The sequence below is a fragment of the Rhamphochromis longiceps genome, linkage group LG7 (assembly GCF_057381845.1).
Source record: "Rhamphochromis longiceps isolate RC_006_pf linkage group LG7, R_longiceps_female_GT1.1, whole genome shotgun sequence".
Lineage (NCBI taxonomy): Eukaryota > Metazoa > Chordata > Actinopteri > Cichliformes > Cichlidae > Rhamphochromis > Rhamphochromis longiceps.
The window spans coordinates 53333081-53346124 of NC_140563.1; the positions used below are offsets into that span (position 1 = coordinate 53333081).

General features: G+C 39.2%; 1 protein-coding gene across 2 annotated transcripts in view; it reads left to right on the forward strand.

The window, feature by feature from the left end:
• Positions 1–2757: 2757 nt before the first annotated feature.
• Positions 2758–13044, forward strand: part of dab2ipb (DAB2 interacting protein b) — a 175537-nt gene continuing 165250 nt past the window's right edge. For both annotated transcript variants that reach the window (XM_085414284.1, XM_085414285.1), the window contains exon 1: positions 2758–2934. In XM_085414284.1, coding sequence (XP_085270410.1) covers positions 2895–2934 — 40 coding nt within the window. In that variant the 5' untranslated portion in view covers positions 2758–2894. The remainder of the gene's footprint in view (positions 2935–13044) is intronic.

Here is a 13044-nt window from a genome sequence, read left to right on the forward strand (position 1 = left end):
AAGACAACATGCATGAAGAGGATGATGTGGACAAAATACTCATTTGCCTAATAATTCTGCACTCCCTGTATGTGCTTTAATCAGTGTGTAACCTTTAAAGCTGGATTTTGTGTGTGTGTGTGTGTGTGTGTGTGTGTGTGTGTGTGTGTGTGTGTGTGTGTGTGTGTGTGTGTGTGTGTGTGTGTGTGTGTGTGTGTGTGTGTGCGCGTGTTTTGCACCTGTAGCATTTTCTAATCTTGATCCACATCACAACACTACAAACACTCTCACCGTCTATTTTTTGCTAAATTATGCATTGGCATAGGTCCCTACCTCTCTTGTCCTTGTGTGACACGAGCTCTAAACAAGCAGTGTGATGAATAAAAACTTCACTTTGATGAATAGGAATCTAACACAAATCAGAGAGCGGTCTCATCTCATCCTCAGACTGAATAGCGAGTGGCTGCCGCCTCTATTCTTTTGAACTCGTCGAGTTTTCTGCACAAACACCCATAAGAGCGAGAGCCTTCTTATGCTCCCACCAGAACAACTGAGCTTAATTTCATAGAGGTGAAAGTTTTAGCCTCAGAAGAGTTCTCAACTTTTGGTTCTTGGGCACATGCTGCCCTATTTTCCTCCTTTTTTCTTGCTGTAAGCTGTAACATTTAGATAGGATTAAGTAGAACCACATAACTGACCAAAGGCTGCTGAATGATTTATACAAGCCTTACAGCCCAAATACTGAATCACATGTGTTCTAAGTCCCTCAAGTCATTTTTCTTCACAGAGTGTCTAATTACAATTAGCTACTATTAACTAAAAGTGACAGTGTTCTTCACATTGTGCCACTTGACATTGGGCTGATTGGTATTTGATTATTTTGCCTTAAAATAAAAACCATCTGAAATATTGTGGAGATATAGCTCATCTTATTTTAGATCAGCTATATCTTTCTATATATTTTCTTAACCCATAGCTATATAAACTAGATAAACTCAAGTGCTGTATGTATAGAGATTAATGGCTCCATTTGGTTGAATTGCTATGCTGAAAGGATTGAACAGAAACGATTGCAGTGTAGGTGCTGACTCATCCTGTTGCTGTACACTAACCTATTTCTGCAATAGAAATAGGTTCATGTACACTCAACGGCCACTTTGTACATCTGTTCATCTGCTTTGAAATGCAAATATAAAACCAGCCAATTGCATGCCAGCAACTCAGTGCATTTAGGCATGTAGACATGGTCAACACAAACTGCTGAATTGCAACTCGAGCATCATAATGAAAAATAAGGTGATTTAAGTGACTTTGAATCTGCCACGCTTGTTGGTGCCTGACGGGCTGGTCTGAGTATTTCAGAAACTGATGATCTACTGAAAGCATAGCTAGTGTGTGCAGAGAATGGTCCGGAAAAGAGAAAATATCCAGTGAGCACAGAATTTGCCTTGTTGATTCCAGAGGTCAGCTGACAGTTGCCAAACTGGTTCAACCTGAAAGGAAGACAACAGTAACCCAAATAACTACTCATTACAACCACAACCCTCACCCACCTCAAATTTCTTTATGGTTTTTTTTTTTTTTTTTTTGGATCAAGACTTTCTTGTAATTTCTTTTTAAAGTGGTCTTGACCAATCAGCCTGTCCAAAGTGTACCCCGCCTCTCACTCTATGGTAGCTGGGTTATGCTCCACACACCCCCGTGACCCTGATTTGGATTAACAGAAGAGGATGGATGGACAGATAGATGGATGATTCTCAAACAGCTGTTGTTTGTGCAAAAATATGGCATATCTCAGCATGGTGTGCAGTGAGTTCTTAAAAAATTGAAGAAGCTGGACAACTAGAGGGCAAGAGAGGAAGTGGCAGACTTAAAAATCTATCTACAGGAGATGAACAGCATCTGAAAGTCCTTAAGAACTAGGACAAATCCATCAAAGACGTGACACCGAACATGAGAGAGGTGGCTCAAGTGCGATATGTGTAGATCATTAAGAAAATTCATTATGATGATGTAAAGTAGATTTAATCAAACTAAACAGAACAGCAATAGGATTAAATATGTAAAACGGTGAAAACTGAATTTGGTTCCTATTCAAATAAAATACACTTGCCAAGTTGAGGTTGTAATATTAAATATATAAGGAGTTTTACAAATGCAAAATTCAACTTTAGGTTGAAAAACCCCTAATGAGCAAACATCTTTAAAACCACTGATCATACAAACATTTTTATAATTTTACTGTCATGTGTGGAAAGAAGGAGATTGGTAGTTATGTAGAGGCAATAATATTACACATAGTTCTGACACTTCTTGATTTTATTGGAATTTGAATGTTTGTAGGTCTTAAAGCAACGTTTAAAAACATTCAGTATGACTTTTTTAAATGGTGCAGGAACTCTGAACTTAAATGTGCTGTTTTGCGCCCACTCATAACTCCAGAGTTATAAGCAAGTACTTTTTTCCAAAACTGATATTACAAACTTCTTGTTACTTTTTTAATGATGAGAGAAAATACATATAAAGTGTAATATTGATCAAAGTGGAAACACTACCAACACTCCCTCCACCCGTATCTCTCTCTCTCTCTCTCTGTGTGGAAACTGCTTCTTTCTCTCCTCCCTCCCATTCTGTGCTCTCTCTCTGCCTGCGCTCCAGAGAGGTTGCTCAGTCAGACAGATGTAACACAGCGGTGGAAGCCTGAGCTGAGCTGGCAGGCTGCAGGGGCCATACCAGCGGCAGCACCTCCGAATTGGGGGGGGGGGGGGGAACGGCAGAGCAGAGACGGCACTGGCAGAGGAGATAAAACAGGACTTGCAGTTGTAGTTCCAGCGGTTGCAGCGGAGTTATCGAGTAAACTTTGCCTCAGGATATGGGTGTGTTGATCCGAGCGCTCATCGCTCTGTGAATTTAACATGGACACTGACACCAGCAATCATCCAGAGGCACAGGATGGTAAGTGGGAGGAAAAAAGATGAGAAATGATGGAAGTGATACTTTAAGTGGAAAAAAGAAAGAAAGTTGAGGCACATATGTAAAAGAGAGTTCGGTCACTTGCTTTTCCTGTCAGCTTTCTGTTATGACTAGGCTTTTCGCTTGGCTCTTGAGCTGTTGACTAGGGCCTCAGTGGTCAGTGATGAATGGGACTCCAGTCTATTCTTCTGAGTGAGGGGGTTAAGGGGTGAAGGGCGTTACATAGCAATGTGATGAAATGGGCTGCCTGCTAAAGACGCTACTTGTCTCAGCAGGATTTGCTTTTGGCTTTGTTGTATGTGAGCAAGTTCAAACCTCTGTGCTGTGCTGATTCTCTCTGGGATTTGCCTTCAGTTGTTGACTGCATTTTGGTATGAGCTTCATGCAGCTGGAAGCTCTCTTCTCGGTCTTTGAATAGAATAATTAAACGTGGAATATGTGAGGTCCGTGGGTGGACCAGTTAATTTTTTTTGGTGTTTTTTTTTTTATCTCAAATGCACCGAGATATTTCAATCTGAATATTTGAAGGCTGTATAGTGGTTGTACCATGTGGGTGTTTGTGTTAAAAACACAGAGCAGCAGGAACAAATGAAAGCAGGAGACAGAGGGAAAGAGAAGGGGGGGCAGAAAGAGAAAGAGTTATGTACACAAATAAATCCAGGGGGATCGAAACGGCACTGTAGGCCACTCTTTCTCTCTCTTCCCCCTCATTTTCCACTGCCTTTTCTTCCACCACTCCAAAATGTTAGAGCCTAAACTAGATAGTTAAAAAGAAAAGGGAGAAGGAAAAAAATTGGTGTGTTATTAACTGGGCCAGAAAAGACGATGTTTTGTCTTCATGACCAACGGGGAAGGACTCTGCTGTGCTGCTGATGAAGAATGCGGTTAACAGAATGAGTCAACAGAGAGCATATTTCCAAGAGACCATAGTTTCCCTTTGCCAGCATCTAAGCCACAATGCTTTATGCACTGGGCTGTCTGCCACGACAGAGAAGGAAAAGACAAAGAAAAGGGGGAAAGAAAACCGTTAGATGAAACTTTGGCATTTTCATCCATCCCTTGAGACGCAAAACTTCTGGTAAAAGTTGAACCGAAATAAGCGCGAACACTGAGCTCTATCTTGAGATAAAACGCCAGCTTCATTGCTCTAACATCAACTGTCTCCTCTCAACCGCACTCTCCTCACATTCCTTTCAAAAGGTTTAATATACAAGGAAAAGTTGGTGTAGGAAAGGCAATAATCTGATATCGTCCAATTACATTCTCACTTCAGGCTTGCAAGCTACAGGAAGAATTCACACTTCCCGAGGTTTGCAGGCTTCAGTTCATCTGTCATGCACACACACTTTCACGCACACAACAAGTCTAAGAGTAGTGTATTTATACAGTATAAGCTTATTATTTACATGTTGTACCCACTGCATTACGTATTTTACATTTAAAGTAGATGTAGAGTCCTTGTCTGCAACTGGCTGATTGTTATGGGACTGATCTGTGACTGAATCTACCTGTTTCCCATTTCTGTTGGCAGAAAGCAGAGAAATGCTGATGCTATGTATTACTTTATGAAATAGCACTGGGTGGAAGTGGGACTGCTACCAGACAAGCTAATAAAAAGAGATCAATAGTCAGACCTATTACTGTTATATACATATATATGAAAAAATGCAACTCTTTTTTTTCCATGGATTTCATATTTGTAGTTTCATCCCGTGCTTAAATTTACCCCAGTAAAGTTTTTGACCTTTTCAGCACTAAAGAAACCACTCTCACTCTCAGCAGATGCTCCCCAGAGTTTCCATGTCGTTGCTTTGTCTCTGCCACCAGCTTATACTGAAGTCAGTATATACTTGTTTCTTTTCAGGTGCCTTATATATCAGTCATGTTGAAAGTAAGTCTATGTATCCATCCTGTGACATGCCAGCACTGCAGAAGTGCACATAGCCAAAGGGCTGTCACTTTCCTGTGTCCCTGTGTATTTATCTTCTACCAAGGGCAGCTGTCATAAAGGAGAGTAGCTTTTTAAATATAGACAAAAAACACATTTATCTGTCATGATATGATGGAATAAGTCATAATACTGCTCCCGATCAGGTCGGCACATCTTTTAATTATAACACAATGTAAAGCAAATGAGTATAAAGCAGCCTTGCCGTTTTAGGCATCCAAATAAATACATGCACTGTGCTAGTTTATAGCAGGGGCATGCGGTGAGGAGTGGAGGTCTCAGGAAGGGAAGTAAAGAGAGAGAGAGTCCTTATCCATGGCCTTCATTGACATGTAAATAGGTCTGCATGTTTTGTCCTAGATGAGAAAGGTTGAACGCCTGCTCATGTACTGGAGGACAAAATACAGCTTTAACCTGTCTCACATTAGACGGGGAGACTGGACCAGCTGAGCTTTTTGATATTCCTGAAAAACAGTGGGCTTTCTCTTTGTTTTCCATTTTGACCCCATAGTCTGACTAACATTCTAAATATACCATCCAGAGCTGTGGTTTTATGGTTTAAAGTGCTGTGGGCTTTGTCATTAAAAATGCTTGGCTTTTAATAAAAGATTTATTCTTACTCCTATTGTCATGTGCTTAAACCTCGCTAGTAGACTGGAGCTGGGTGGTACAGCAGGAGCAAATTTAGGAACTGGGCTGTCAGCTTAACACTTGTAATCTGGTTTTAATAAATGAGACACTATCTTGAAAAAAGGCCAAAAACTGGTGGAAAGACAATATGCGGTCATTCTGTCCCACTTCCCAAAAGGGCTGTGTCAAAGTTTCAAGGACTCAGATTTAAGGTTGTGGGTAACGCTGTCCCAGAACACCGGACTTGCAGTAAACCTGCAGAGCTGTCACATAATTTTTCTCATGTGAATGATGAGAAAGTGGAGCTAGTGACTGAAACCTGACTGGAGAAAATGATCAAAAGGAGGTAATTTAATTGAAAAATGTTGATGACTGCGGTGAAGTAAATTTTTTCTTGACGAGAGTTTGGGGTTTGGCGGGTGTTTTTGGTGGTGGTGGGTTCGCACCTTTAGAGTCATCATGGTATTGCACTTTAATCGACTTTCTCTTTGGTTTCACTGAACTAAACCAATGGCAGCTTCTACTTTTAAATTCAGTTACTGTTGTGAACTAATTGAGTCTGATATAGCAAACTCATTTGAGCACAGTTGCTAATTGAAAAATCCAACAGTTATGGAAAAACATCTGCAATTTGTCATTTTCTTTTTCAGCTCTTGATGATTGTATATAACTAAATGATACACTTCAAGTGGGATCCTCTGGGGAATTTTATCACTGGAAATGCCACTACCCACACTATACAGACCTTATGTGACTTCATATTAAATTCAGTTCAACTGAATTGTATTCATATAGCACCACATCAAAACCAAAGTCACCTCAAGGTGCTTTATATTGTAAGGTAAAGACCCGACAATAATACAAAAAAAACCCCAACAATCAGACGACCCCCTATGAGCTAACACTTGGAGACAGTGGGAAGGAAAAACTCACTTTTAACGGGAAGAAACCTCCAGCAGAACCAGGCTTAGGGAGGGGCAGCCGTCTGCTGCAACCATGTGCTTCACATAGTTGTAGCAGACTTGAGACAAGCTAGGTTTTTTCTAAACCTCAACTTTGACTGCTGTGGTTGTCCTTGTGCTTTATATGTTTCTCATGCTTATGCAGTAATGCCAAATAATATCATTGTATCTCACACGCTTCATCTGTGAGGCCTGGTAGAGATCATAATCTCACCCGCTGTTTTTGTGAAATTCGGTTGTGAAGCCTCAAGCCATTTTCTTACCCCTCCCTTAACGCTCCCAATTCAAGGGAGAGTTAGTTGTCAACATGTGTCCATTGTGAAAGGAGTACAATACGAGTCAATGAGTCAGTGAAGCTCACTTCACAACCAGAAGTCTTTTTGCAACCATTAGGTATGCCCTTTTATGCTGCCTATATTAGGTAATAGCATTCTTTACCACCAACTTCTGCCTCGCTGATTCCATCCCACCAGTAGGGAATGATAATATTGTGACATAAATTATTAATTTTTATTACTTAATGATTATTAGAAGATTAAAAAATAATCGCATTTCTATATGGTACAAAAATACAAATTACATCATAATAGCAAATAAATAATTAATAATTAAACAATAATAACATTAAGAAGAAGAAGAATATTTATATCCTTATGTTTACAAGTATAATAATAAATGGTTTACCCTTTATTGTCATGGCAAATGATAAATGTTACAAATTATCCAGTGAAGTTACAAAGAGAGGCTTTAATGTTTAATACCATTACCCTTCTATTCAGGTAAGAACAAAGACTATGTCACATTGTGTACAAATGTCAGCTTTGATTTCTGGATATTGAGAATTTAACATGATGACCTCATACTATAATTTAGGGCAGCCAAATCTATCGGACAGCCTGTCATTAAGAGCCAAAGTATAAACAAAGGAGCACCTCTTCAACCTGCCACTGGATTAGCTGGCAAGGAAAAGAATATCAGGAGCAGTTTTCAAATGACAGGCTGCGTGTTGTGGCAAAGGCGTTTCTTAACTAAAGAGCCTCTGATGTTATTTTGAAATGAAAACCAGGCATTACCTTCAAATATAGCCACAGTTGTCCACCTCTCATTGGTACTGGACTACATATGTATTTTTTTTTTTTAAAAGAAGAAAAAAAAAGAATATAGCTTTGTAACTTAAGACCTTGCGTCATCCAGATCCAGATTGTATCTATTCGAGCTGATTGCATTTCACACTTGGATTTAAAATTCTCCACGAATGCATTTCAATTGACTGCTTATGATGGGATTCTGCTTCCACACTTAATAGTATATTTGACTTTTTCTGTGGGGAATAGTGTGAATGTTTCTGAAGTGAAAAAAGAAACCATCACACACATTTGTAGCTGTGCAGCCACACAAGAAGATTGCTGTGGGTATTTGCATAATTGCATAATGGATAGTACAACATAAAAAAAAGAAGGGAAAAAACCGAGCAACAAAAGACCTTGAAACCAAAGAAAAGGCTGAGTCTTCTGAGCTTGAAAGTTTTTCAAGCTGTCTGTATAAAACTTAACTAGGTGGTGCTTTGAAAGAAGTCAGTGTCATGTTTGCTGTATTTCTTGCAAAAGGGGACACACTGTTCCAACATTTTAGGTTTAAATACCAATAAAAAGATCCAATACCAATACCTGTCGATTTGTCATCGTAAATGAATAAGCTGTAATCCTCACTGTAAGGAAGAGAGAAGAGAGGAAGAGCCTAAATCTTGCTTTCCAAATACAGAAATACTAGTACTGTGCAATACTCCAAAATTTGGCATTGATCTGGTACCAAATAAACACATGGCCAGTATTGATCTGATACCAATACTGATACAGATACTTTTAGCCTAATTTTCATAGAGCGTTTTTAAACTATGTTTTTATTTAAAACAATTCAGTGGGTTACAAATTGAACATCGAGGATAGAAACAAAGTATCAATCTGATACCAATACCAGCTTTGGATTCAGTGCTATCGATATTTGGATCTAGCCACCTCTTCAATGATAGTGAAATACAAATACATTGTAGTATACACATTAACTTAGCTAATCTGTTTTTAAAATAATGCATAACCACAGCACCAAGATAGAGAAATGAATTGTTTTATTTGCATTTGTGTTAATTCTGCTCAGTGGGAGTCTTTATGCACTCCTTCCTTTCTTTCCTCTGCTCTCAGTTTCACTGCATGTGCACAGGGAGTGGAGCAAAAATAACAGTAATCAAGTTGAGGACAGCTCATTATGTTAGTGAAGTGCTGAGACTTAGATACAGGAAGTGAGGGAAAGACTTGGAGCAACACTATGAATGGAGCTGTTTGGTTATCAAAATCACTTGCTGACTGTTTGTGGTTATATCTGAAATTAGTGGAAACTTGAAAAATATATATATGCATAAATGTAGAACGTGAAATACCTTCAGACTAGTGACCCACTACTGTTGGCTTTCTCATGCACTTCTGGTGACCGGCTGCTTGTTCAGTAAACTTAGTAAACAAAGCGTAAATAAATAGATTGGCACCATAGATTGAGGATAATCTATTCATTACTCACCAATAACAGATCTAGCTGTTTGAGCTGGTACTGGACTGGCCGGTGCCTTCCTAGCTGTAAATGTGAATACTGTTGTACAAACAGAGCAGAGCAGTCAGGTGTCCTCTGTGCTTTTTGAGATGATGCTGCTAATAATTTTCCTAAAAGACAATTCCATTTTTTTTCACTACAGTGAAATCCAAACTAATCACACGTTATAGCCGCCGTATGACTTTTATATGCACACTTTTTTTAAAAGTGTGATTTGCGATGCCGTGAGCAAGACGTTCAGCAGAAGACATGCCACAAACATTTGTTTCTTCTTCTGCTGCAGTGCACAGTTTGCCTCTTCATAGAATAGAACCACAGAGGACCATTTGGCAGATCTTTAACACTTGTATCCTCCCATTTGCTTTCTCTCTATCATGCTTGTTTTTAGACTCTTTAAGTCATTTTACATGTCATTAGTAACACCAAAGTAAAAATCTGTACGCTGATTCAAAATCATTACTGCGTCAGATATGCTCTGCAATCTCCCGGCCTTAAATGGCGTGTTTGTTGGTGGCTACAGGCCCAGTTAAAAAGTTCCACATTTGTCTGAAGCAGAAACTAAAATTTGAGATCGCTTTCTCTAAGACGTTACACACAACAGGTGGTAGATGGACGCTAGAAGCACTCCATTTGGTTAATGTGAGCGAGGGCACCCTAATGACGTTTGCCTGCTCTAGTCTTACATGGACATGGAAAGGTCAGGGCCGTGAGCCTCTAAAGTTCCTAAAAAGACCATCAGGGAAAAGAAGCTTTTATTTGGAATGTAAACAGCGGTAAAGGAATAGCTGCATAATATATATACATATATATATATATATATATGAATATATATATATATAACTAGAGGTTAAGTGTTAACCAAACGTTTCAGAGTTATACACAGGAGATCACACATGAAAAGTTAATCAAACACTTAAACTAGTCTGGTGGTGTATATGGTGTATATAAATAACACTGTAAAAGCTGAGCTAAGCAATAACCTCAGAGAGCTGTCTTGTGGCCAGCAGCAACAGTGGCACGACTCCATCTGGCCCCATTTGTCAGAAAGCCTCCCTGATGGGATACTGTCAGTCAACAGAGCACTGCAACCAGAGGGAAAGCAGAGCTTGTCTGAGACAACAGAGGGTTAAAAAAAAAAGAAGGGAAAATTGGAACGCTAATGTAGAAATCTAGATGATGCCTTTGCAGCGTGTTGTGTAGATGACAAGTGTGTTGGTGTGGTTCGTGCGTACACGTGTGTGCGAATCTGTGGCGTGTTTTGCTTTTGAAGTGTGTGATGTGTGTCTAAGATGAAGTGACTGCAAGGGCCAGGAACGGAGCCAAGTGCAGCCGTGAGCGCGTTACATGCTCACAACAAATTTATGTTGGTTGTATGCTTTTCATGTCTCTGTAAATCTTCTGTAAATGGAGCACACTGAGCAAAAGAGAAGCCGAGAGTGGCGAGGGAATGAGCCGAGGAAAGAGAAATGGAAAATACTGACTGAGTGACGGGAACAGTAACTGCTAAAGTAACAAGGAATGGCACACTTGGGCAACTCCCCTCCCACCCCCCCTATAATCAAAGTAGGATTCTCAAATTTTTTCAGGTAAATTGATCTTAATTTGTGTTTATCCTTCCTTATTGTTTATTTGGTTTACTCAGTTACAGATTTGTCATGATCCACTGGAGCACGTGTTTCAGTGCCAGTGCTGGTGGGAAAATCCGATTATTTGAGCCTAAAATTAGACCTCTGGAGTAGCAGCAACATACAACTTAAGGTATTCACTATAAATCCTTTGTTTTTATCTTTACATTCAAATCAAGTGAAGTGTCACAGGCTGTAAACTGTATGTAAAAGATCTAAGAGCAGTCACGGGGACATTAAAAAAAAGATACGTTGTAACAACAGTAACAATGTCTGAGATAATCAGTGTATATGATAAGTTCTTGGGAAATTCAGTTAGTAATGTCTCAAGTATTCCAAAGGGTTAATGAGGTTCTCTTTATAATGATGTTGAAGATTCTGTTATAAAAACTTTATGAATCTGTAAAGCTTCTTTTATAGTTCAGTTAAATTCAGATTCTTACAGCTCTCATTTGCCTTCTTGATAGTAATATACCATGTAAACAAAGTATACAAATAATAATAATGATTTGTAATATGTAATAGACTATAATTGCCTTTGGTTTTCTCATAGTGCTAACCCAATAGGTTCAATTTGTTCTGATTCGGTTTTTACAGCTCCTCTTCTTTGATAGTTTGAAGAAACAACACGGTAAAGAGGATTTTAGAATTTCATTCATTTTTCTTTTTCAGGAAAACAAAGGGTGGAAACGCACAACAGCAACTCAAGTGTTATTGTGCTGGCTGTAAAGTACTGCAAAATCACATTGCCTGTTTACAGTTACAGCACACAGCTGAATAGTAGAGAAGTCTCAAAAGCTTTGGCATCTAGCTAGCGCTACAGAAGAGGAGCAGCACATGCTAACGGGAGATAAATTCAGATAGAAAACAAAAACATGCAAACAGCGAGAGATGTAGAAAGATATAAGAAAGAGAGGATGTGAATGGAAGATGAGAGATTATGTTCAAAGGTAAGGACTGCCCAGCGAGTAAAATTTTATAAACTGTAAACCTAAAACTAAGTGAATTATAACTAAATGAATGATGCTAGGTATGCTAATTTTGTTTGAATGTACCAGGCAGCGTACTGCAGGCTAACCTGGTCAGTTTGAACTATTGTTTTAGGCTTTGCAGTGATTTCTGACAGATGCAAGGCCAGCTGTGGTGTTAGTAAACATCAAGAGTAAAAGACATCAATTGAAATCAAACATACAGCTCTCTGCTCAAACCTTGTTGAATGCAGTTTTCAAAATCCACAAAAAACAGTGAATATCAGTGTAGCAGCCCAGGCCAGCGGACCACAGCCTGTACAGGAAAATCTATTGGAACTCACAAAACCCTTTATTAACCCTGTGCCGATCCGATATTAGATTATTTAAAAAGCTGATATTGAAAAGCTGATATATATGAAACCTAAAATGATCTCTCCAAGCTTTGTTGTATGTTCTTATTTATTATTTTCCCCTATTCTGCTGAGATCAGCTGGTTGTTGTGTTTGTGTGCCCAACAGTGAAGTTGTTTCACTTTCTGTCCCTCTGGTGGAAAATCTACACCCTCATAATATTGTTGAAGGATCTTTTCCCATCTGTTTTCTCCTTTTTTCATTTGTATTTATCTTCTGTCATAAATGTCAATAGTGATAAATCAGAAAATACCTATTATCGGCCTCCCGATAAATCGGTTGGGCTCTAGCTAACAATAGTGTCAGAAACAGTTGGGGGGAGATGATTGACTTTGCTACTAATCAAAGTGAGGTCTGGATGTTATATGGTATGTATGTTTAACTGCTGGTGCACAAGTTGCTCCAGTTGAAGCCTTTGTAGGAGTTGAATTCCCTTTGGTATTTTCCTGCAAAAAGCACTTGCTGGCCCAGTGGACACGGTAGCAGCCTGACCCCACGTGTTCCACACAATTGCCTTTGTCCCTAAAATGGCAGATATTGGCATTCCTGGCCGTCCCACGTCCAGCTCTTCCTCCAGCTAAAAAAACACACACGTTGTCTCTTTTGTGCCGCTGTCGGCGAGAGGCAATCTTAATCCAGGCAAACTGATTTGAATTGATGTAAGCCGACTGCTTTATGTGATAATTTTTCTCTTACTCAGCTTCCCGAAGAGAGTAATGTCGGTTTTGTTTATGCATTAAGTTGTGCCTCAGCATTTTTTTTTTTTAAAGTACCAGAGCGTCGAATGGAATATGCAATGACAGAAGTAATACTTAAGGCTCATCTCTCCTCTTTATTTTGTTTTTCTCCATTGTTGCAGCTATTTTCTTCAGTCTGTTTCAGCAGAATAATCCCTGTTGCTTTTCACTGTACTGCTGTGAACCCAACTTACACGTGGTGCTAAAA